Below are 26429 nucleotides of genomic sequence, written 5' to 3'. Positions count from 1 at the left end.
TACTTCCTTCCACATAAAGTCCAGATGCTGCGGAGGCCTTCCTCACTGGACCCCAGACTACTCTTGGGGCCCCCTCTCAAGGCCCCCATGCCTACTAACTTTTAAGCTTACTGCTTAAAACCTTGCCAGCCAGTGCCTACCTGGCATGCTCCTGAGTCCTTTGTACCTGCTGGTCCTTCCTTCTGCAACACTTATCCACTCTTCCACTCCCACTGCCACAGGGAAGGAACAGTGATTCTCTATGCCCCCATTTCACCCAGAGAATGTTTCTCATCCATTGAAATTACATTTCCCAGCTTCTGGGCAGAAAATGGAGCTCCCACTTGACTTCCAAGTCAGTCTTAGCCCTGCTTTCTCTCTGGGGATGTTTTTTTCCAGTGTCTTTGGAAGGCTCCTATCCTCCTTGGTGTTGCCTAGCATTCAATCTTAGGCTCTCTTCTCCTCTCATTACTTTTGGACAATCTCATGACCTCAGTTACTACCAATTTCTGAATCTTTATCTCTGTTTAGACCTCTCCAAAGCTCCAGACTCAGACTCAAACTGGCTAGTGTTTATTTTACGTACTCTCCATGGATGTACATGGGCATACACACACACACACACACACACACACACACACAGCTTTATTATGTCACATTCCATACAATTCACACACCTAAAATATACAATTAAATAGTCTTCATTATATTCAGAGTTGTATAGCCATCCCCATAATCAATTTTAGAACATTTTCCTCACCCCAAAAAGAAACTCCATACCCAGTCATTCTCCATCCCCTCCCTCCAGCCTGAGGCAACCACTAATCTATTTTCTATTTGCCTATTCTTTTTTTAAAAAAATATTTTATATATTTATTCATGAGAGACACACAGAGAGAGACAAAGAGGCAGAGACACAGATAGAGGGAGAAGCAGGCTCCCTTCAGGGAGCTCTATATGGGACTTGATCCCAAGACCCTGGGATCACGCCTTGAGCCAAAGGCAGACGCTCAAACACTGACTACTCAGGCGTCCCTCTATTTGCTTATTCCGAACATTTCATATAAATAGAAATGTGTGATATATGGTCTTTGTGAATGAATGACTGGCTGTATTCATAAACCAAAGATCAGAATATTATCCTGACTCTTCCCTCTTTCTTATCTTCCATATCCAAAATCCTACCACTTAAATATCTCCTGAATTTCTGTTTCTCTCCACCTCCTCTGCCCACAGCCTCCTCCTGGCCAGCAATTCCAGGTGATATCTCTGCATCTATCCCTCCTCTGCATCTATCCCTCCTCTTACTGCTCTCTTGTTTTGCTCCCTTTCCCATTAATGCATCTTTCACATGGTAGCTAGAATAGTGTTTCTAAAATTAGCATCTAGTCATGCTACCCCTCTGATGGAAAGCCTTGTAATTACTTCCTAGTGGCCTATGATAGAAGGGCTGGCCAACATCAGGGCCTTGCTTACCTTTCCAGCCTCAGCTCCTGACATTTATTTACTCCAGCCATTCCCTCTCATTGGCCTGTACCTGTTCTTCACATTGTCTGTAGGCATTTGTCCCTGGACATGCTCTGTCCTCAGCCTACAACCCACTTCCTTTTTCTATTCTCACCTCATGGGGACAAAATACCCCCAGCCTAGATGTCATTTTCTTCAAGAAGCCCTCCTGATACTCCCAAATCCCAAAGGAGCTCTTCCTGTGTCCTCCCTAGGTGGCCCATACTTCATGTCACCATGAAGTTGTCACCAGTATACAACTGCCAAAGAGTGGTCAAGGTGGTTTCTGTAAGGTCAAGGAGTTTGCCTGTTGCATTTAGCCTAGCACATAATAGGCTTACAGTAAATATCTGTGGTACAAATGAGTGCAGTGAAATGTGAGCAAAATACAATTAGAAGCAAATCAAGGAAGCAAAAATTCCAGATAGCTGCATTTGACTATTACTTTATAAAAATCTTGATAACAGATTTTTTTCTACACTGCCCACCCCAAAAGGAAGCAACTAGCCTGACATTTGTTCATGTAGTTAAATAGAAAGAAGAGCAGAGAACAAGATTAGAAATTACCAGACAGGGATCCCTGGGTGGCGCAGCGGTTTAGCGCCTGCCTTTGGCCCAGGGCGCGATCCTGGAGACTCGGGATCGAATCCCACGTCGGGCTCCCGGTGCATGGAGCCTGCTTCTCCCTCCGCCTGTGTCTCTGCCTCCCTCTCTCTCTCTCTCTCTCTCTCTCTATCATAAATAAATAAAAAATTAAAAAAAAATATTAAAAAAAAAAAAAAAAAAAAAAAAAGAAATTACCAGACATTCCCTATTAACCCTGAAATAAGTGGTAAATGATGCTCAGTGACCTTTATTAACTGTAGCTGAAATGACAATTGACCATGAGGGCTTCACCAACAGATGCCATTCTCGATATGAGAATTTATAAGAGCTTGAAATTAGGTGCAGTGCCTGTTACTGACAACCACCTTCTCAGAATCATGCAGCAGATTCTGAGCCTCACAAATGAGTCCCTGCCCTCAAAAAGTTGACTTTGACTTTGCCTTTGTCCTCTTCTTTTTTAAATGAATGTAAAGGGTTTACTACCTTTTAATTTTAATGACGGGAATCTTTTTTATAACCCTATGTCTTGAAATCTGTGGCTTCAATGAAAAATAAAGCACAGAAAACCAGAATATTAGTATAAGTGACAACACACCATGTGTTCATATTTATCTGGCCCGTACCCAAATTTGGGGCTTAACACATAGTGGAACCTATAGCTATGATGGGACTCACATCCTTTAGCCAGGAAAACACTTTCTGGAATGTTAGCTGGCTTTAACCAGGCAAGGGGATACAGACAGGGTGGCAGCCATTTCTACTGCTGCTTTGGCCTCCTGCCTGTACAGGTACATCAAATGCAACCAAGAGGCCAAAGAATTGTATCAAGACTGTAACCATAGAGTGCTAAAGATAACCCTGCAAATCCTCCATAAAACCAGTAGATAGATACATCTAGACAGATACATCACATCTTCTCCTGTTATCATCTTGATTAATGCTATTTTATGCAAAGCCCAGGCCTACAGACATCTTCTTTTCAATATTAAAATAAACATGCAATGGAAAACTCTGCCCATTTTGTTTGCTTTCTGAAGTGTACCTAAGGTGGTGGTGGCTTCAAGATTCAAACCAGAACAGTGATCCTGATGACTTTATTAGATATACCAAGGAGCAGAATGTCTCTAGAAGGTTTGCAATTGCTTCTCTAGAACAAACTGCCTTTTTTATTGGCATTTTTACTTTCCTATGGGTAGAACGACTGATGACAGCAGAAAAAACAACAAAACTAAACAAAAATCTCAACTTCATTTTGCTGCTGAAAGCATTATTATGATTTAGTTATGGAAAACTCTGATTCCAGCTATCATTTGGGAACACAACAACACACTCTTGTGCTTCAGACTCATTAAAGTATCTGTCCTTACATCAAATTTTCAGGCAAATAGAGTGACCTCTGAAAGCTCTCCTTTTGGCCATCTTGCACCGCTTACTGATAGAAAGCACCATGGTCTATTTCTTCCAGAGGAGGGAATGGAATGTAGGAAGTGATTGTGCCATCTGTAACTCTCAAGAGTTTTGAAGAGTTGTATTCTTTGTTATCTGTGGCATGGCCAACTGCATCCAGAAAAGAGAAGACTAAAATATAAACCAAGCACCTCATTTCTGTTGAGCAAAATTAAGCAAAGATTTGGTTACAGTTTCTAAAAAAGAAAGTTATGTCATTGGAAGCCCCCCAAAACTGCCATGCCTCTCCCCCTCCCAATATAAGAAACAACCAAACCACATAGAGATACCCACAGACACAGGGAATGCTGCTATAGGGAATAAGGTAATGCAACAAGTGAGGATTTATACATTATAGACCACTTCCGGTAAGCATTTGAACTGAAAGAGGAACAGGAATTCATGATTCACATGCAATAAAAGATCTATGTTTCAAAAAACCCCACCTTCTATAATTTTAAATGGTTTTGATGAAACTCTTTCTAAAATATACTGCAGATTGTAAACCTTTTCTTGATGACCCAAGGCCGCTGTACTGAGCAAAAATAATTATATTTATTTAGATTTTTAAAACATTTTATTTATTCACTCATGAGAGAAATACAGAGAGAGAGGCAGAGACATAGGCAGAAGAAGAAGCAGGCTCCCTGCGGGGAGCCTGATGTGAGACTCAATCCCAGGACCCCAGGATCAAGACTTGAGCCAAAGGCAGACACTCAACCACTGAGCCACCCAGGCACCCCATATGTGTGAGGTAGCACCCATCCCTGTATTCACCTGGCCCTGCTTCATGGTCTTCAGAGCACTTGTAAATATATGTGTTCTCCTCTCCTGTCTGCCTCTCCCCTCCAGTCTACGAGCTCTTTGAAGGCAGGGACTCGCTCACCAGTGACGCCCCATGGCTGCAGTTACAGTCCTCCCTTCTGGGCCTGCAGAGCCGTGGGGGTGATGTCCCTGCACCTCCTGACACAAACAGCTGTGCACCCAACTGCATTACCTGTTCCGTAGTTCTTGTTTCTCCTTGGATGTCACTTCTCTCCGTGATCATTCTGGCTGCCTTAAATCAATACCAGCTCTCTTCTATGATTGGATGCTCTTAGTCTCTTACATCTAGGAAACATTGCTATTTTTTAAAGATTAATAAATCTTTAAATCCCAGTAGCCAAACTACCTACCATTCCTACCTACCTATTAGTTTAGGGAAGATACTGGAGAAAATAATAAAACTGGCAGGACCTTTGAAGTGATTGTGTTTTGTTACTCATTTTTTGAGCAAACTGTTGGTCCTGAGTCACCTTGCTGATGGCTGCACAGATCTGAGTAGCAGAGCGGGCACCACATGCTGAAACAACAGGGTGTGCGTGCTCAGCTCAGGTCCTCCTTGGGCTTCTCGGGCTCACTTCTTAGGCTCAGCTCACTCTGATTCTGGAAGGAAAATAGCAACGTTTCAGGGGCGTGTGGGTGGCCTAGTTGGTTAAGCATCTGATCCTTGATTTCAGCCTAGGGATGATCTCAGGGTCCAGAGATGGAGCCCCGTGCAGGGGCTCCTCACTCGCGGGGCGTCTGCTTCTCTCTATTTCTCTCCCCCTCTCCTTCTGCCCCTCTCCCTGCTTGTGGTCATTCTCTCTAATAAACAGTATCTTCCCTAAACTAATAGGTAGGTAGGAAGGGTGGGTAGTTTGGCTACTGGGATATGGGGTTGTTGTTTTTCTCTTCTGCATTTTGACTGCCTCCTCCATCCTTGTGAAGCCCTGTAAGTAAGTAGTTAGTGTTAGTGTATTTCCAAAAGGAATGTAAGATTGTGTCTGCCATAATGTACCAGATATGAATTTTAAAGTTCTGGGGAGAGGTTGTAGTGTAACTGACTGAGAAACAGATTCTTCAGAGTTCTCTGAGCAAAGACGTCCACCTTCCAAAGGCCTCCTCAAGAAATACCCACCCCAGAACATCTCTTTATTCCTATGCCATCTTTATCTCCTTTTCTCTCTCTCTTCTAGTTCTACAAGAAACTGCCATTGGACATTTGCTTCTTTCTTTTCATTTCAAGTTTCAAATTAGTAATTTATCATTTCAAAACTATCATTGAAAAGATTTTTTTAAATAAATGTCATTAATAGAAAGTCCCAAGTGATAAAATTAGTATTAAATCCTTTCCCTGGAAGGACAATATGCTTCCTTCTTCACGATGAAAAATGCAGTTTCATGTTTCCCTCTGGCTCCAGCTGCCAGGTCACTAAGGGACCAATGTAAGGTTCCATCCTAACACTTTTGCCAACTTTCTTCCTCATTTACAACCTCCACTTTATTACCTTGCTTGTATAATTGCTTCCATTATAAACCACCTTGAATGATTTTTGGAAAAACATATTTTTGAGTGATGTTTCACTAGAATATTCTACTGCAGGCAAGACTGAAATAAGCATAAGCCTGGACAGTATTTCCTCTTCCTCTTTCCTCTTCCTGAGATTCTTATAACTGAGAACCAAGTTAAATACACAGTCTCTCAGATGGAAATGCTGATCCCAAATAAAAAGGGGTCCCTTGCCAGTTTCAGAATTCAAGAACAAAACATTTGATTCATGGTGGTGGAAAGGGAATCTCTGTCATTCAACATATTGCCATCATTTAAGCATAGCTTTGGATTATAGAAAATTGTTGTCAAGAACAAGAGACATTTTTTTCAGACAGTGGAACAAGGAGGCAGGACCTCTATCATATTAAAAGAACAACCACCACAACTAACACCAACTGAGTTGCGGAAATCATTCACTAGACTGCTAGGGGCCATTGTACCTATGGCGGTAATATAATTATTTGTGAGCACTTTCTGGCCCAGGGCATTGGATCAAAAACATAATAGGAATGGGAAGGAGGACAGGAATGTAATTGGTGTCCTGCTCCTTACATGGTTAGCTCTTGAATGGTCCACTCCCAGACTTGATGCATTTAAGCATTCCCAATCTTCATCCTCCTTCACCCACTAAAATACCAACCAATAAGAAGAGATGAAACCATGAACTATTTGACTCATCCACCATTTTAGTGTATTACAAATGATAGATCATGAGGGAGAAAAATGATTTAGGGTGCCTAAAAATACCGGGGACTACCCTCAATACTTACAAACCATTATTTGTTGCCATTTTTATTGTCTTGCACTTTTATGGTGCAACTTGTAGCATTAGAGTTCCCACAATTACAAAATCTTCAGCCTGTTCACGGTGAGTGTACTATTTGTTCTCTCAGCCTAAAAGACAGATATATGCTCTTACAACATGTAAATAGGTGAGTTCAAATACCTTAAGCCAGAACACAGTGAAACACATTACTAGTGTTACAATACAAAAGGTGATATTTCTTTGTATGTAAGGTAAAATGACGTACCATTTCATTAGTGTTCAGATTGATGTATTGATTAAAATTGTATCTAATTAAATCCAGACTTATATATTCTAATTTGTGCCTTAATACATAAAGTTCTTAACTGGAAAAAATTTTGCAAATGAACACATATATTATCTATTCTGTTGCTTTTATGCTGTAAATGGGCTCCTATAAGTTAGCAAAGTCACACTTCTACTCTTCTGTGGACTGTTAACATCTGCCTTCACCCATCTGCTTTGCCAGCAGACAAAGATGACATATACACAAGACATTAAAGCAGCCTAAGCAACTTACCTAACTCACAGCTGCATTTGTAATAGAGAAATGGGTTTTCTAGGAATTCTGACATGTTTTTTCCCATTTGTAAGCAGATGGACCTTAGGTAATTTTGTGTTCACTGGTCACTGTGTGGCAAACTCTTTTTTTTGACATGGAATGCAGAGATTAATTACAGTCCAGGCCCAGTAAAAAGCAATCACAAATTTATAATTAGTAAATTTTGAGTGAATTATATTTCATTATATTTTAAAAACATTATATCCACTTGCTTATGTCTAAGTTGACTTTATAGGAACAAATGTATTTATATATTAAGATTATAGTAAATACATCAATAATATTAATGAGTTAAATTATATTAATCATATATTAATTTTTAAATTTTTCCATTCCCTTTAGAAATCAATCCAAGAAGAAAAACGAAGACCAAGAAAAGATAGGTAAATTATTATTTCTAAATTTCAATGACATCTTATCAAAACAAAATATAAATCCATATGTTCAAATTACAACTGAAAATCACCTATTTTTTAAAATCACCTATTTTATGTGAATAGATTTGGAAAGTAGTATCCTCTCAATACATTTATATTATAAATATGTGGTTTATATGTAATTTAGAAGATCATCTTACCTATTAGAAACATATTGAATTAGCACAGTGCAAAGCATACATTAAGATCAGATCATTTATGAGTGAATTGTATTGTCCCCATACAGAATTTGCTTTTCTCTGTCCATTAATATGGTTTTGATTGGGCAATCTGAACACACTTGGTGTCCATGAACTTTCTTTCCCCAAACTCCTTTGCTTTTTGTTCTTCCAACACATGTTCAATCTCACTCCTTATAATATTTACGAATTTGTCAGGAAACAAGGTTTGTGTTACCTTGCAGGTATGGCAACTTAGATTCACACTAGTCCCCTTTCCTGTAACATTTCAGCCCACCAATAATTTACTATCTTAACATAATACCAATATTTCAAATTAACTGACTTCCAGGGAGTGCTAATAACAATCAAGGTTTTTTTTTTTTTATTGAGTACCAGTGGACACTGAACTCTTGATTTATGTATCAGTGGCATTCTGAAAGTTAATTTGTCAATTGGCATCTGTAACTTGAAAAGCAACTTCCCCAGAAACTCTGTAACACTTGGTCATTTTCCAGATCCTTCCCTGTTAACCTCTTATGAAGTCCCATCAGACTTCAGGTACTGAGCATCACAGGAATCAAGACTAATGGGAGTAAATCCAAGAATTAAAATGGTCACAGACATACCCCTGTGTGTATATCCTGTGCAGGAATTACCATTTAGCACAGAAATTAACCCACTAAAGACCAACAGTAAGGAGAGGACAGAAGGTTACCTGTGAGAGAAGTAAAGTAAGATCATGAAACATTGTATACATCTGTACTTAACCGATGGCTGAGAAAACTGGAAAATGCTGTGTTGACACATTAAGGTCAGCTTTTCTCATAGTGGCCCGGGGGTCAGTTGTGAACCCTGTCCTAGACTGGCCAAACTGGAACTTTATAATCACTGGCTATCTAGCAACTGCTAGTTTTGGGCCAACGTGAATAAGATGAAGCCAGGAAAAGCTGCTCCAGCAGCTAATGCTCTCTTAAAGGTAAGAGATGAGGGGTTTGTTTCTCTTTTTAATTTATGGTGTATACTGTCTTATGTATTCCAAGACTCCTCTTGTTTCTATTGACATGTATGTGTTACTCCTAAATTTATAAAATAAAAGAAGAAAACAAGTATCCTGTAAAGTTTGAGTATAAAAGTAGATTGAAACCATGATGTGTTTATGTGTTTATTTACAGTCAAGGAAAATTATTAGACCTGGAAGATTTCTATTACAAGGAATTTTTGCCCAGTCATTCTAGACCAAAGGAACATAACCCTAGTGTAAGAGGTGGAAGACAACATGGAGAACACCAGCATCAATATTTTAATGCTGACAACAGGTAATACACTATTTCCTAAAGAATAGCATTTTCTATGTTTTACTAAGAATTCCATTTCTGAAGCACTGTCATTGTGTTTGGACTGTAACAAAGTATTCTCACTGAATAGTGCCTCTTAAGACTGATGTGTTGTTTAAAAGTAAACTCAAGGATTATGGTAGAGTATTTAGACAACCCGTTTCATACCTGTTTTCTTGGTGTCATTGTTAACAGCACCTTCTTTTAAAAGTACCTCACTTTGCGGCATCTGGGTGGCTCAGTCAGTTAAGCATCTGATTCCTAGTTTCAGCTCAGGTCATGATCTCATAGGTTGTGACATCAGCCCCTCCACACACACACACACACACACACACACACACACACACCCAGTGGTGAGCTTTGCACTCAGCTGGGAACCTGAAGACTCTCTCCCTCCGCCCCTCCCCTCACTTGCGCACCTGTGTGTGCTCTCGCACTCTCTCTCTCTCTCCCCCCCCACCCCCCCTCAAATAAATAAAAATTGTTTTTCAATTTTTTTTAATTTAAAACGTACCTTACTTTGGACAATAAATTGCATAGTCCTACTAATGACAAGCAATAAACCAAACTCTGTGTTGAAGTACTAACCAATGGAATCTTCAACACTTACTGGCTCAGTTATGCTGTCATTTCTCAGAATCCATGACTTCAGACCCAAATAATATCTGGAAGAAAGACTCATATAGAAATACATGTTTGGGATTTGATTTCTCAGTTCACCACTAACTTTGTTTGACATTAAGTACTTAAACTATTTGTAGCTTACTTATTATTTTGGAATTTTTTCCCCAAAAAAAATTTTCTGTGAAGTTTTGAGAATTGAGGGCACATAATAAAATGGAAATGTGGTTTATAAGAAATGAGAGTAATGACAGGCAATGGAAAGCTGTTCTTCCAGAATCCTAAGTGAACATCCTGCCAGCATAGAGCACTCAGAACCCTCACCATTTCTTACACAGTGTGACCTGGTGGTTAAGGGAAGAAGTTTTAAAGTCAGTCAGCCTTAGATTGGATCCTGATTCTGCCACTTGGCAGTTGAGGACCTTGCTCATGTTACCAGACCTCTCCAAGCTTGTTTTCACATCTGGAAAAGGATTCACTAGTAACTACCACATTGTCATAGAGATTAAGTGAAATGATCATAGAGATTAGAGATTAAGTGAAATGATGTCTGTGAAGTACTTAACAGCACATGTGGCATAGGGGACAGGTTCCATAGATGGTGGATCTTTTCATCTTTATTTGCTTTTCCAGAATCTACTTGATTTCTGCCCCTTGTCTCCAAAAGATGTGTTTCCTCCATCCTGAGATCAAGAACTGTAACATTGGTGGAGCTTAGATGCACCAGTCTAATCACAGGAGAATGACAAGTGCCCAAAAAGATTAAGTGACTTGCCCCAAGTCACACACTGAGTTAGTGAACTAAGATCCAAGGTTTTTCACTTCCTGCTCAAATTGCTTTCCATTGACATATCCACTTCCCATTTTAACAACCCAATTTGCCTCCTTTCTAGTATATTCATTCTCCCCTTCCCCCCAACCACAGACACACATCTACTATAAAAAGCATTATATCCCTGAAATACTGCCTGGTGTTGCATCCAGGTCTGCAGACGTGGATTAGTGTTCACTAGAATGGGAATGCTAGAAGCCAGCATTGGCTGAGTGCTTCCTTTGGGCTGGGTGCTATGCTGTTCACCCATTTAATTTTTACAGCAACCTTGTGAGACAGTGCCTCTCACTGCCCCATTTTATAGATGAGGAGACTACGTCTACAAAGTTTAATGACTGCAAAGTCACTTAGATAAAAAGCAAGGGAGCCAGAATCTGAACACAGGCCTTTTTGAGTTTAGAGTCAATGACATGAAACGCTATTCTGTATTGCTTCCCTGTCAAAGCCCTATGCTGGGTGCTTGAGGAAGGGGTGGACACAGTGGTGCAAACAATGTCATCCTCATCACCAAAGAGCTTGACTCTAGAGAGAAAGTAAATGATCAAACGAAGCTAAACAAGGTAACTCCAAGAGGGGGATTTTTCTAAGCTAAGAAAGACTAGAGACAAAACTATAAATGCACCAAGTAAATCTTGATGGGATCCTGGACTTAAAATAGAAAACAATTGATGTGATGAGCCCTGGGTGTTGCATGCAACTGATGGATCTCTGAATTCTACCTCTGAAACAAACAAGTAAATAAATAGAAAACAAAACGCAGAAAAACAGCTCTAAAAGACATCTGGAGACAATTAAAGAGACTTGGCCTCAAAGTGTGTCTTGGAAGACATTATTGCAGAAAGAATATATATATAATTATTATATACATTAAATTATTATGTGATAAATACATATCTTATATATTATATACAAACAAGTATATTATTTATATATTAATAAATAAACATTATTCTGATAATATTTTATATATTGTATATTTAATATGCACATATACCAAGTATATGACTAATGTTACCCAGGAAGGTGTGAGTAGGTCTGGGAATCAGGAACCACAACAGTGATGACATTGGGCATCTCATGGACTTTAAGTGATTAAAAGTAGGAGCAGGTCATGATTAGAGGATGTCATTAGAAGACAACAGAACTAAGGGCCCCTCATCTCCTAAGGTGGGTCTTAGTGGGATCTCCGTTGAGCAATAATGAGAGGGTTTTTAAGGCATAGCCAAGTTTTAATTATGACAAGGAGATATAGGGAGGATGGTCAGGGAAGGAAAAAATGTGACAAGAGTGCCTTGGCCAAGGGATAGTAGAATCACGAAGAAAACATCAGCAGAAAAGAGGCAAAGGGGTACACTGGGGAAGGTATGAGATTTGAGTGGGGTGGACATGGATTTGAATCCTCATTCCACTCCTCACTTGCTGTATCAAGTAGAATCAGTCTGTTTCCTCATCTGCCAACGAAGTCTAAGGATAACCTCTCAGGCCTTGCGAAGCTGTCCTTAGAATTCGAGATAACATGTGTGGTGTACCTGGAAGATGGTTGATACTCAACATGCTCACAACAGAAATGAGCTGAATAGGTATGAGAATTCAAGTCAGTTGATCAAAAGAGAATGATCACCTGCCCCATAGGTGATACCCATGGTATCCCAAAGACCTTTCCTGTCAAATATCCACTGAGTTCAAATGCCCTAAAAACCTTCCCAAAGGTGTCTTTTTTTAAATTCTCTATTCAGAACGGACTAGAATAAGGGCATACTCATCTGCAAGCAAAAGTTTAGCTGTCTCCTTTGATTATTATTTTCCCTGCTTTGCGTATACCTTCAATGATCCTGCCCATTTCTCCCTCAGTTAGTCAACTGGCAAACCCCAACGCTGGGTAAACCCAACTTTACCCAGTTCATACCTGCACGTACACAGCTGTACATGGCTAGAGAAAAACACAACCAAACCTCACTCGAGATGTATGAGCACACACCTGAGGTGGGCCCCCTTACAGCTATTTTGCAATACTATATCTCCCTGAAATTCCACTGTCCCACTTTCCCAGGCCACTCTTTCAGATGCCTTCCTCTCTCCTCAAACCTTCAAAACCTCCTTGCTTTCAGATGACAACCGTCTTTCCTGTTTCACTGAGAAAATAATAGATAACAGACACATACTCCTACGGCCAAACCTACCGCTTACCTATATGCTTCCCTCAGTTTACTACGGATGACTCTCCTACTAATGAGGGCCAGACCTTCCTGTTGTTCACGGAATCCAAGTCCTTCTATCCGCTCAAGAACGTTGTCCTGCAGTTATTCCCCTCCCTCTTCTACATCTTGAATGTCTGTCCTCTCTACTACATCATTTCTGACAATCTGTGAACATGATATAATTGGACCCATCATAAAAAAACACCCTTGACTCAATCCCCCTTCCAAAACCCATGCTCCTGCTCTTCATGATAGCAAAAGAGCATTTACACGAGAGTGATCCTTCTTTCTCAAGGCCCTTGCTTCCCATTCTCTCATAAGCCCCTGCACTCAAGATTCTGTCCCCACCAGGCCACTGAAACTGCCCCTATCAAGGTCACAAGTGACCTCAATTTTGCCATACCCCATGATCTATTCTCAATCTTTATCTTGTCCTAGCAGAAGCATTTTGCATTTTTTTCTTTAAACCTATTTTTCACTGGACTCCAGGATAGTACTTCTTGATTCGCCTCCTACCTCACTGGCTTCTCTTCTAATTCTCCTTTATTGATTCCTCCTCATTTCTCTTGCCTCTCTACATTGGAGTGTCCCAGCCCTTTGCTTTATCAACAAATACTCTCATGACCTTAAATATTATCTATTTACTTAAAATTCCTAAACTGAAATCTCTAGCCTAGATAAGGATGTATATATCCAACTGCCTATTCATTATCTCCTCTTGGATGTCTAATAAATATCTCAAAATTTGAAAAACCCAAACCAAAACATTTATCTCCCCCTCCCCCAAAAAATATACTCCTATAACCTTCTTCATCTCATTAAATACCAACTTCATCCTTTCAGTTGTTGAAGCCAAAAACCGCACAGCCATTCTTGATTCTTTTCATTTATACCCCACATCCAAAGTATCAGCAGACTCATTCAGTTCTACTTTCAAGCATGACCAAAAGCTGGTCAGTTCTTTCCTCTTCTGTAAGCGTCACCATCAGTGTGGCTTGGACTTTTGCAATATCTTTTAACAGACCTCTTTACTTCCCCTGTAGCAGTCAGATCCTTTTATGAACCAATCCTCCACTCATATCCCTCCAGTGTCTCCCTAGCTCAAGTAAAATTCAAATTCTTGCCAGGGTCCCAAAGCACTCAGTTCTCTGCCACATTGTCCCTTCATTCCTCCTACTCTCCTTCCTTGCTTGTCTCCCCCTTGCTTACTTTAATCAAGCCACAATGGCCTCCTTGCTGTTCTTGAACACCATACACACACCATAGTCTCGGGGCCTTTACACTGGTTGACCCATTATCCTGGCAGGACCACTCTTCCCTAAGATATCTGCCTGGCTCACTCACCCCTCCTCTTCCTTCAGGACTCTTCTCACATGTGTCACCTTACCAGAGAGGCATTTCCTGGTCACCCTCAACGGAATTGCTTGTACACACACACACATATGTCACACCAGTCTTCTCTCACTAGGCTGCCTTATTTTTCTGCATAGCACCTCTCACCACCTGGCATGGGAAGGTTGTCCCTATAGTCTGCTCCTCTTCAACTCCATGAGAGTGGGGGCTTTTGTTCACCTTTAGCCTACACTGAGGCTAATACTTAGCAGGTACCACATAAGTAAATGAGTGCATCTGTGTAGCTGCACCTGGAAGAAGAGAGTGCCCTTCCTCCAGAGGCAAGTTGCTGAATCTAAAGGTAGAGTTGGTTCAGGAAACGTGGTGGAGCGGCCTCCCTTGAAAGAGCTGACGGGGACCACCACTAACATGGTTGATCCGATTTGGGAGGAGTGCTTCCGAGAAACATTTGAGCAGTTTTAAAGTGCAAAATGATGGTTATCTATTTAGGCGCTTTGAATGTTCCTGCTTGACCGAACTATGGTGGAAAAAAATTAAGGTACTAAAATAAATATTTGTTTATTGGTTGTGAGTTCTTGCAAACCGAAGGAAGCTCACCTCTCCCAGCTACACCTTCTGCCGCCTTACTTGGCTGTCATCTGACACAGAGTCACCAGATTCCCCCGCCGGCATGGGGACAGTTGAAAACCTGCTGAGAAAATTGTGCAGCTGCACTCGGCCACTCTCCCGGTGTTTTGAAAGTGCGGTTCCTAAATGCCTGCGGTTGGCGGGAGGTGGGGGAATAGAACCGGCTTTCGGGGTGGGCGGGGCTGCGCTGCTGGGCTGGCGCCTCTAACTCCGCGGCCTGGGTCTCGCTGCAGGTGCTGGGCGGAGGAGGACCCGGAGCCCGAGGAAAATGACCCCGCAGCGAACCCCTACGACTACAGGAGGCTCCTGCGTAAAACCTCCCAGCGGCAGCGCCTCCTGCAGCAGGTGTAGCCCGGCTGTTCCCGGGGCCACCGCCGGGGGAATGCGCGGGGGACTGGGGGGCTTGGGGGGGCCGAGGCGGGAGACCCTCGGGCGCTGGCGTCCCCGGGCGCGGAAGGCGCGGCCTTGACGGTGGCAGGGGCCTCTCCCTGCGCTCGCGCCTCCGGAGACGGAGAATTCTGTGAGCCCTTCCGACCGCACCCTCCGCTCCCACCGGCCCGCCAGTTGGGGCACCCCATCCCTGGGCCCCTGTGTATCCTTTTGTTCACCCATTTGCAACTCCTGTGGATCCGATGCGCCCGACCTCGCGCCGATCCCTCCTCTCTCATTTTGGGAGACGTCACCGATTTCTTTTCCCTTGGAAACGGCTCTCCCAGGCCCGCGGGACACTGGAGGGGCAAGCAAAACAAAGCCGGGGCCGGGGGAGGCTTTGAAGATGAACTTCATCTCAGACTCGCGCTTTCCTTTCTCGTGATTGTTGAGGTGATTGAATAAAGAAAGTGCCTGGGAAAGTCCGTGGCTTTCGGGGCTGGGCCACCACATTCCCCGTTAGGGCTGGACGACTGCTGTCCAACCGTGCAGGTCCCCAGGGAGGGGGTGACAGTGCCTCTCGTCTCCACCAGCGAACAACGCCAGCCTGCAGCCTTCCCAAACAAACATACCATGTAAGTTAAAACCCACATCTTGTGCCCCAACATGGCCTAGGGACAAATCCCCAAGTCTCCACCGCACCCCCCTGCCCGCCGGCGCGCGCGCGCGCGCACACACACACACACACACACACACACACCCCGTCAGCCCCACCACTGAGCAAACTGTCAGGGTTTTTAGGTTCTAATTGTCTGCAAATTTGAGGCAATCTCCTCGGTTCTGAATTTGGACGTATTTAAGAGAAAGAGGAGGACCATGGGCGGGCAGAGGTTTGCCTTCCTTCAGTTGACTGCATCTTATTTTAAAACCTGGGTTGCGCCTATCTGGAACGGACACTCTCTGCGTCTAAGCGGTCTGAAGAGCGTCAGGAAGGATGGCGAAGGGATTTGACGGTCGACCGAGTTGGGAGAAGGGTTTTGGGATGGGGCTTGTTCCTCCTGCTGGTGTACTTGCTGCTGTGGCCCAGAGCCCAGAAATTTGGGGAAAAGTTTGGAGAATTGAGTGAGAATGGGTGAATGTTTGTTGTGCCACTCACCCATCTGTAATCCAACCCAAAATGTTGGCTCTGAAAGGTACCCCCAGAGAGGACCGGCACAACCTCTTCATTTTACAATGAGACCTGCTCCAGGGGAAACCTCCTCCTGTGGCACGACTGAGCTCAGAGTTTAAGTGTATTGTAGGTCCTGCTCCTTCCCTGGGTTTTCTCCTTGTGGCCTCGGCTTGGGATCAGCCTTAGAGACCAACTGCTCACTTGTGACAGGCTGCTGGCTGGGCCTAGCACAGGCACCAGTGAAGCCCTCCCACCACCTGCGAGCCCTGTGCACTGTCGAGGAGGAGAGAGAGAGAGTCTAAAACCCGAGGTGAATGGAGTTCCCCCCACCCAGCCCAACCCACCCATCCACCCAGCACCAGGAGGCCCTCTGGGGGGAAAAAGCTAATAAGCTCCCCTTCCATGCCAGGCCCCTTCTTCAAGCTTCTAAAGTGGCCTGTGTGGACCAGAGGCCCCGCCCTTCGGTTGCTGGATTGGGAAGCAATAGGCTTCTTCCGTAAACTCTCTACCCCCTTTTTAAGTAGGAACTGGGAAAGGGAATGCAAACACTTGGTAAAAGGTTTCAGTGTTTTTATTTCCTTTTTTTCTTTTGTCTTTGTTTTCTCTCCTTTCTCTTTCTCTCTTCCTTTCCATCTCCCTTCCTTTTCTGTCCTTACACATTTAAACACTGAAAGACACAGGGGAAAACTTGTGCCAAACATTCTTCTTTGGGAGACCTGCAATGCCATCTCTGGATAATCCGCGGACAAGAAATAGGTCAACCCAGGAAATCCGCCGGGGAGAGCAGCCCCAGGAGCAAGGGTTTCTCTAAACCCTCTATTGAGGAAGAGGCTTAGAAAGCTTTTCCACGGAGCACTGGCCCGCCTCCCCTTCCCATTTGGTGGCTGCCTCCTTTGTGAACTAATGACTGTAATTATTACCTCCCTGAGCTCTTTTGTTATCTCCAACGCCAAGCCTGAGAGTAGGGGGGAACAGGCTCCTTTGCGAAATCAAAGTCTTTATAAAGCAAATTGCCTTCAAGGGAGGGACCATGTTAAGGAAAGACAAATCAGATCGCTGAGTGCTGTGAAGTAGGGTGTGTTAAATAAAAAATGCAAATACCACCATTACATTCAAAGTACTCCAGAGCTGCTGGATTTAATCGAGCTCAAACAGTAGAATTTTAAATTGCGTTAAAAAATTATGTTATATCTAGGTGTTGTGGTTTCTATCTTCCTTGTTAGTCCGCTTCTTCCTTCGGGGCTTTGTGAGAATCTTTAGGCCTTCAACCACTTACCCAAAGCAGAAAAGTTCTGCAACCCCAACCTGATGGTTTGAAGCAAAACATTGCCAGGATTTGTATGATTGATACAAAGAACTAGTCTCTCTGACTCGCATCTGCCCTGGTGGAGCAAGAGCTGCGGAGCTGCCCTGCCCCGCACAGACAACCGAATCCTGAAGTCTTTACACCCAGGCATCGTTACTTGGGCCCACTGAAGCCGAGAGCGTTGAGAAAGGTGGCGAAACAGAGGCCTGGGCTCATTTCATGCCCACCAAGCGCCGGCAGCCTGAAGCAGGCTTCCCGACACAGAAGGCTTTGCACCAAGCCTATGGCAGGACCTGGCCAGCACCCTTCCCAGACACCACTCCCTGGCCACTGTTCAGATCCTACTGCTCTCCCCCAGTCCAACGGGTAAGAAGAAGACAGAGCTTCGTGGAGAGAATTAACCAGGCCGGAGAGTGCCTGGAGACACAGGACTTGGGCTTGCATGCGGCCACCGAGGCACCAGGAAGCCCTTCCTAGGCGAGGATCGAGGGATGGTAGCCAAGACCGAGTGTCCGTGAGTCGCTGCTTTGGCAGCAGCTTTGGGGACTTGATTCAGGAGGTCAGAGAAATGAGGGCTTGTGAACGATAGAGTGGAAATGATAATCGCTCGCCCAAGGGAATGCACGCCCGGGAGGCAGGACCCAGCGTTTCCCCATCGAGGTCTTCCTCGCCCTCCCTCTAAGAGCCCAGGAGCCCTGAGGTCTGCTTGATGGCGATCTCTGCTACCGAGGGAAAGCAACGCGGCCCAGAATCTCGGGGCGTCTTCCCTTTGTTTAACAGCTTCGAGCGAAAGGATATTGTAAAAGAGTAGAGATTTCTACTCTTTTACCCCTTCCCACCAGGCCTCAGAAATAGTGAATCTCCCCACCTCCCCACCCACCTCCCCACCCCAACCCACCCCGCTATCGTGATGATTCTCGGAGGGGCCGGGGTGGGGGGAGGTCATTGATTTGAGGCCCGTTGACTCGAGGGCCCAGCAGGCATTTCCTTCTTTCCGCCTTGAATTTGGAAAGCTCAGATTGCTTAGCTGGAAACTCTGTGCGCGCCTCCCACACACACATCGATTCAGGTCACACGAAAGCAGCAAACCCTTCCACGCCTCCGCGGGCCAAGGTCGCAAAATGACCAGATCCCATCCCCCCACCCCCAGTCGTCAATCCAGCCTGCCTGCGACTCTCTCTCGCCCCCCTCCAAGAAGTTTCCATTCGTTTTATTTTTTTCCCCCAGCCCGAGGTTCTCGGTGATAGGCTCCTGCATGGATTTTAATTGCCTCCATCAGCAGTCCTCCCAGCCGTCAGGCAGATCCTGGACGGGGGGGTTCGGCGACCGCGCTCCCCAAAGCGCAGGAATGACGCGCTCCCGAGCACCGCGGGGCTCAGTGGGAAGGCGTCAGGCTCTCCTAAGAAGCTGAAATGAGCCCTTCAGTGCGTAGGCGCCCTTCCTCCAAGCGTCCCCTCCCCAGGCTCACGAACCGCTCGTGATTCCAGCCCAGCCGCCGGGGCTCTCGAGGTCACAGCGACCTCAGCACCGCCTTGGAAGAAGGCTGCGCGGAAATCGCGCCTCCTTCCCGCAGCAGGAGCCAGACCTCAAACAATACGCCAGTCGATGCCCGTGTGAGACTGACTCGCTTCGGCCGCTCGCTCCGCCTCGCCAAGGTCTCTCAGGTCTACCCCTCGCTGAAGCCCGCGCGCCGTGCGGGGCGGCAGCACCCTGGACAGCGCTCCCAAGCTCGCGGGCGCTGCTCGCAGGCTCGCGGCGAGCGCTCCCCGGGGGCTCCCCTGCGCGCCTCCCACCCACCCACTCTGACTCCGGCTCGGCTCGTGCGCGCTGTCTGCCTCGCATCTTCCCTCTCCCATTTTTTTTCTCTCCGCCGCCCCCTCATCGATCCCGATTGGACTCCTTCGCCTTCAAAAGCAATCGGGTGTTCGGCGCCTTCCCATATTCCTGTTGCGCGGACCCTTCAGTCTCCTTCCCTCTTTAACCTCAGCTTTCAGAGTTGCCGCGTCTCTAAGCCCTAACCCCAACACACACACACACACACACACACACGCACTCACGCACGTTTCCTCCCCCTGTGACACCCACCCTCTGCCGCACGGCCACGCGGGTCCCCGCGCGGTGCCCTCCTGCCGCCACACTCCTACACACACGCACGCGCGCGCAGGGCCGAGCCGAGGGCAGCTCGCCGACACTTCGCACTCGGAGGCGACCCGCTCGGGTCTCACAGCGCTGATGGCATCTCCAGGCTCTGGCTTCTGGTCCTTCGGGTCTGAAGATGGCTCCGGGGATCCCGAGAACCCCAGCACAGGTAGGGGAACAGGGGCCTGCAGCAGGCGAGCTTGGCGGGAGGGCCGGGGTTTGGGGTGCTAGGGAAGACGAAGGAGTTTTTTCCACCTGCAACAGGAAACTTCGGACACTTGGCTCTGCTATCCTTGTAGGTCCCTGATGGCCCAAGAGACAAAAAAAACCCACAGGCCCTTCTCCCTTGGAACGACACCCAAAGAATCTCAGACCCTTTTCAGTGAGTCTGGGAGAGCCCTTCAGACACAGAGGCGTCTCCTCGACACGGAATGCCGTGGGCCTGGGGCGCTGCCTCCATCTTGGTGCCTGGACCCTGTGGGGGATAGAGTGGTTGTGGGGAAGCGGGGGATAAGGGAAAAGAGAATTCTTGGTCAGGGAGGAGAGCCTGCAAGGAAAATGGACAGCTTCGTTATCTAGGAAGACTCGTTGGAGGAAGCCAGGAAGGGGAGTTTGCCTGAACCTCTTGGCCCCTGGAAGGCAAATGCAAAGGGCTGGGGTATAGGCTTCTCTCGGAACAAATGAGCGAGCGTAAGGTCAGGCTGGACCGACCGCCAGGCTCCTGCGCCCCTCCTGCACCTGTCCTCGGTGCGCAGCCCCGGGCGGCCCCTTTCCGTACCCCGGGTTTATTGCGGTTGTTCCCATAGAACGAAATTTCCCACTTCGTCCGCTGTTGTCTTTCTGCCTCGTTGTCCTCCTACCTGTCTTTCCTTGCAGCGAGAGCCTGGTGTCAGGTGGCCCAGAAGTTCACGGGCGGCATCGGAAACAAGCTGTGCGGTGAGTGCCCTGCCCGTGCCGGGGAGGGAGTCGAACACGGCCGGTCAGTCGCCTCTGGGTCCCGCGGGGGCAATGTCACCTTCTCACCGCCGCGTCCCCAACAGCGGAGTCGAGGTTTCTTGGCCGGGGTTGGGCAGGGGCGAGGGAGCGGGGACCGGCGGCGGCTCACCAGCGCTCTCGTGATGCTTGCCTAGCCCTGCTCTACGGAGATGCCGAGAAGCCCGCGGAGAGTGGCGGGAGCGAGCCCCCGCGCGCCACCTCCAGGAAGGCCGCCTGCGCTTGTAATCAGAAGCCTTGCAGCTGCCCCAAAGCGGAGGTCAACTATGCGTTTCTACACGCAACAGGTAAAGGCGCCTCGTGGGGTCCCCGGGAGCCACTGTCCCTCGCTCTGCCCCACCCACCGGGACCAAAAGGGACTCGGTGACAGGTGCCTGAGACTCGAGACGTCGAGAACCGGGCGGAGGCGGACCTTACGTGAAGCTTCAGCTGAAAGCGAGAACTGCTGGGCCTGTCCCTTCCGACCGAGCCCCAACCCCTGCCTCTGCGTAGAGCTGGGCGCAGGCGTTCCAAGGGGCCTCGGGTGCGGATGGAGGAGGGCCCCGCGCGCTGGACCTCGAGGTCGGCTTCCTGGTGGCCACTGAACGGGTGGGACTCGGTTTCCAGTTCAGAATTGCTGAGACTTCCTAGGGCTCTAGATCGCAAGGGTAATTCGTAGCTGTAGCTTCACAGGGGCGCTATTCTATTCGCGTGAGACCTGCGCGCGGTTTTACTCTCTTGTGTTTACACACCCAGGCACCTAAATGAGCGTGCGCTCGCGCGCGCACACACACACACACACACACACACACACACTGACTTAGGAAATAGCGAGCACCGTAATGGGTCAGAGATCCTAACATTGCATGCTCCACTTTGCCCGATTTGCCCAAGGGCATTCCTCAAACATTTCTGATGTGACGTATTTCCATAATCATTTAAGATGATTTACTGAGTTTTAACATTTAGGACAGATCCTTGTGAAATAGTTGAATGGAGGCACACTCCTGAAAGAAAGAAAGAAAGAAAGAAAGAAAGAAAGAAAGAAAGAAAGAAAGAAAGAAGAAAGGAAAGAAAGAGAGTAAACAGTACGTTATAGATTGAAATACAAGAATTAATTTGGGGTGGGGGAAAAACAATTTCTCTTTTTCCTGCATCTTTGAAAAATATCTCCCCTTTAAAGAAAATGGTCTGTGTTTCCAGATTTTTTTTTTCTTTAGCACAAAATCTCTCAGTCCAAAGAGAAATTGTCGAATCAAGATTTTGCCTGGATATTTTCACAGTAAAATTAAAATGGCATTTTGATTCCATTCTTTAGACCTGCTGCCAGCCTGTGATGGAGAAAGGCCCACGTTGGCGTTTCTGCAAGATGTTATGGACATTTTGCTTCAGTATGTTGTGAAAAGTTTCGATAGATCAACCAAAGTGATTGATTTCCATTACCCTAATGAGCTCCTTCAAGAGTATAACTGGGAATTGGCAGACCAACCACAAAATTTGGAGGAAATTTTGATGCATTGCCAAACGACTCTAAAATATGCAATTAAAACAGGTATTGTCCAGTCACAAATAATAAAGCTCTTTTTTCCTTTTACGATTTTTATTTTTTTATATAAAAATGTTTTCTGTTCTATGGAGTTACTGGTATTTTCAAATTTACAAAGTTATTTTCATCAATTAAAAAAGTCATTAGAATGATATAAAGAAAAGGCACCTTTTACTGTTAATGTTCATGCTTCTTAAGTTGATGATATCAGAAACATTATAACCGTATTAAGTATAAATCATCAGATTTTACATTGCACGTATTTGGCCACAGAGATTAACCCGTGATGTAGAAGCCACTATTTGTCAGCAGAGGCTAGTAGAAGTGACCCAAAATGGAAAAAGAAAGGGAATATGGAAATGAAATCTCAAAAGGCATGATCCAAACAAAAGCCCAAATACTAGTGTAGTGCTAATTATGTTCATTTCCTTGGCTTAGGAATGGTCAGACATTGGACAAACCATCCTATGTAATCATTGCAACCCAGGGATAATATTTTGGCATTGTCTCAAATAGCCAGGACTTCAGATTTGAACCAGAGGTTTTCTCTATTTTTAAAGAAATGTACACAAAAGAAAACACAATACAAACTAGCTTAACAATTCAACCGTGTTATACATGGATGTGTGTGTTTCATAGCCATTCTGAATATAAAATAAAGGAAATCAGTGGGGGAGGGGAATCAAATACCCTTATTTTTAAGATATATTTTGTATTTATTGCTTTTTTTTTCACATTTCACAGTATTCTTCATACTCTATCCATTTTACAGCCCTAGGTGTAACGTTTATTCGGGCACATTCTAAGCTTTCATTTTATCCACACAAAGTCAGCTATTTATCTCCCCAGGTCATGATTACTCCTTCTTTTCCTGCATTGTCTCTAATCATGCTGATGCATGATGGCACTACACTTCATTAAAGTGTGTACTCATTAAAAATAAGTATGAATGAATTTCATGAGGAATAGAATACCTTGTGGTCCTAAATTGATTTGTAGCCTTAAAAAAGATCCACTAGAAATAAAAATGTCACATGAATATCAATTACCATAGAACTTGATCCTTTTATGTTTCAAATCTTTGGGTTAATGAATTATCATATTACTCTAATCAACAACAAGCATTTTAAGAATGACTTTTAGTTACATTTTGCTTTTGTTTTTGCATTTGTTATACCAACAGAGAGGGAAAGTATGCAGAGAAGCCTAGGGAAATCGATTTCCTGCATTATTAGTATCCACTTTTGTGAGGTTTTGATTTAGAAGTAGGAACATAGGGAAAGGAATTTACCTTTGTGATTTTGATCACACCTGGTCTGTGGAAAATGAATTTTAAAGGCTTATTAGCTATCATTCTCAATTATGTTCACAGAGAATCCACATGATGAATATACTAGGCATTAAAGACATTCCTCCTCCCAGCTTTTGATGTATCTGTGGGTGCAAACCTGAACAGTGCTTTTAATTCATTTTTGTTTGACCCATTCCCCTAACCTAATATGTAAATATGATCCTAGAAGGTTGCTACCTATTATTTTTAATGCTACCAAACCAAAAGAACCTATAAAAATGTTTTGCGTCTTCATCCTTAAAAGCTGGTGATGTCTGACATGTAATTTAAAGAGTTAAGATCATAGGAATTGCAAGACCATGAAAGTCATAGTTCTATCAATGCTTCGTTTAGTGTTAAGAGAAGATGGGGCAATTCAGTTCTTAAATTTTGCCATAATGCTTGTGAAATTGTTTGTCAATTGTAGCTCTAATGCATTTCATTTAAAGTCGAGGGGGAAATACGATTAAGTTGGATTTCTCAGCATCAATATCAATATTATTCATAGCATACATAGTCTTCTGATCTTCCCTGTTCCACCCCCAGATAGCATTTCAAAGAATTAACCCCAGTCACCTATTTTTTACTGGCAAGTTTACAGGTTTTTATGCTATAACTGGTATTTGACAACCAGTACTACTTAGGGTCTGTAAAGTAGTTACCATCCCTGTGACAGGCATTGTAGTTAGAGGCTCAGAGCTGCCCGGGGCTGGTTGTTCGAGGAGCGGGCGCATCCTTCCGAGCTCATCTGTTAATCTGCGGGGAGCGGTCCAGAGGCGCGAGCGGCTCTAACCTCACGTTTCCTCCTCGCTGGCTCCCCGGCTGCGCGGCTGCGCGGCTGCGCCTGACCGCCCATTCCCGGCCCGGTGGGGGCGGCGGCGGCGGCTGGATGCCCAGCTCGGCTGGATGGGGCAGCTGGCAGCCTCCAAGGCAGGTCTCTCACACCCTTTCTCTCCGAGAGCCCTGCCTGGATTCGCTGGCATCCTGGGGACTGGGGCGAGGGGGGGCGGGGGTGTCCCGGGAAGGGAGCAAATAGAATATTTCTGCTGCGTACTTCTGCAGAAATCAAGAGGACATGTGGTTCTAACATGTCACACCGTCTCCCTCCGTTTTTTCACATCACTACCAGTGAATGAGGATTTTGAAGTAGGAGAGATTCAGATGCAATGGGAGACCAAGGTTAAAAAAAAAAAAATAAGAGAAGGGAGTCAAGCCACTGAAGCCTCAAACTTGTTTCACAGTTTTCCAAAGGCAGTCAGCAGGGCGGATTGGCCTTTTGATATCCTGGAGCCCAATACACACCTTGAAATTTCTTGCAATTTTTTTGCAGAGGTTTTCATGCCAGAGTTTCCAGAGAGTTAAATAGTGTGTGATAATAGACACCAGATTCATCCAGAAAATGCATATGAATTGGGAGACTAGATTAATGGATTGATTTGCTAATCTTTATTAATTTCCTCGCTCTAAAGAAATGGCTTAGGGAAAGAGAAATGAAGAGGCATCAGGAGGGAGTAGCGGCTGTGATTTCAGCTGTGAGCTCTAATGAAATGGGGAGTCAATGAGGCAGAGACAGGGGAGGGCTGCTCCAGACCCAGGCCTTGGCAGCAGCAAAGGGGCTTTCTCACTTTCTGTGGATGCACAAACTGACAGGGCCAGCATCAGAGGGCGTAGTAAAGAGGGGAAAAGGTAGAAGGGTACTGTGCACAGCCACAGGAAGGCAAAAACAATGCCGGAGAATGAGAGAGAACCACACAAATCCCAGTCTCTTTGAAATGTGCCCTTTCCCAGCTCCTATCTTTTCTCCGTGTCTAATTGTCTAGCCACATGCCTGAGGCTGATAAGAGAGCACTCCAGTCCTGGAGATAAGCTCTGTGTTGACTTTTGTCCTTGCTATCCCCATTGCCTTCCTTTATCTTGTTTTGCCCATGCTGGCCTGAGAGACCGCCATCCTCCCGGCTTCAGACAGGTGTCCAGTAAGTGGTGGATGCCTTTCTATCAGATGCTATTTCCATAATTGACAATCTTCCAAAATTTTTGCTGCCAAGCAAATCACAGATTTAGAGATAGGCTTTAACAGGGCAAGACAAGGAATGAAATTCTAATGAGATATTTACAATCACATTTTAAGTAATGGCCTCAGGAGAATTTGTATGTCAACTCCTTTAGAGTTTTAGAGAAGTCTAGAAGTTAATTAGATAAGCCTTGCTAATGGGACTTACCAGCCCATTGAGTATATCTTCATGTATCCTGTTGGCAAGGCAGTGATGTTGACTGTATCCTGCATTATTTTAAATCACAACTATGAAGGAGTTCTGTTGTTTGTCATCAAATATTTGGACAGAAAAGAATTGACCAGAATTAGATTTGCCCATGCCCTCTTCAGGCATCATCACCTTTTGAATCCAGGGAAAATCACTCAACAGAGTGTCCTATTTTCTCATTTATGTCTTGCCTTTTGCAACCATCAGTCATTTGTCACTGATGTCATTATGAAAGTTGGCATGCCTGGTGGATGTCATGATATGACTGATAGATTCCCTGAACAGCTTCAACAACAACAAAAAAAGGATTTTTAGAGGCATGAGTGTACGCAAGATTAGCTTTGGATTACATTCGCATTTTAGTTTGCAAATGTAATGAAAGGATGCTAGGAAATAATGTAGCATCCACACTGCAAACCACAGTTGTTATTTTGTTTTATAGGATAATGTTTAGAGGAAGTTTTTTAGAGTGTGTTTTAAGAAATACCAAAATCCAAAAAAAAAAAAAAAAAAAA

General features: G+C 44.9%; 2 protein-coding genes and 1 pseudogene across 5 annotated transcripts in view; all 3 read left to right on the top strand.

The window, feature by feature from the left end:
• The window catches only part of MYO3A (myosin IIIA), a 239889-nt gene extending 224218 nt beyond the window's left edge, over positions 1 to 15671 (top strand). For all 4 annotated transcript variants that reach the window (XM_077896753.1, XM_077896752.1, XM_077896751.1 and 1 more), the window contains 3 exons: positions 7600 to 7640; positions 9028 to 9171; positions 15054 to 15671. In XM_077896753.1, coding sequence (XP_077752879.1) covers positions 7600 to 7640; positions 9028 to 9171; positions 15054 to 15171 — 303 coding nt within the window. In that variant the 3' untranslated portion in view covers positions 15172 to 15671. The remainder of the gene's footprint in view (positions 1 to 7599; positions 7641 to 9027; positions 9172 to 15053) is intronic.
• On the top strand, positions 1723 to 3613 carry LOC144313249 (protein ARV1 pseudogene; annotated as a pseudogene).
• A 3278-nt stretch (positions 15672 to 18949) lies between the features above and the next one.
• GAD2 (glutamate decarboxylase 2) overlaps positions 18950 to 26429 on the top strand; it is an 89392-nt gene continuing 81912 nt past the window's right edge. Inside the window, exons 1-4 of the mRNA XM_077896757.1 lie at positions 18950 to 19974; positions 20682 to 20741; positions 20936 to 21085; positions 22096 to 22329. Of these exons, the coding sequence (XP_077752883.1) occupies positions 19899 to 19974; positions 20682 to 20741; positions 20936 to 21085; positions 22096 to 22329 (520 nt within the window). The 5' untranslated portion in view covers positions 18950 to 19898. The remainder of the gene's footprint in view (positions 19975 to 20681; positions 20742 to 20935; positions 21086 to 22095; positions 22330 to 26429) is intronic.

This window comes from Canis aureus, chromosome 5, assembly GCF_053574225.1.
Source record: "Canis aureus isolate CA01 chromosome 5, VMU_Caureus_v.1.0, whole genome shotgun sequence".
NCBI classification, from domain to species: Eukaryota; Metazoa; Chordata; class Mammalia; order Carnivora; family Canidae; genus Canis; species Canis aureus.
This window is presented reverse-complemented; position numbering and strand designations above follow the sequence as displayed.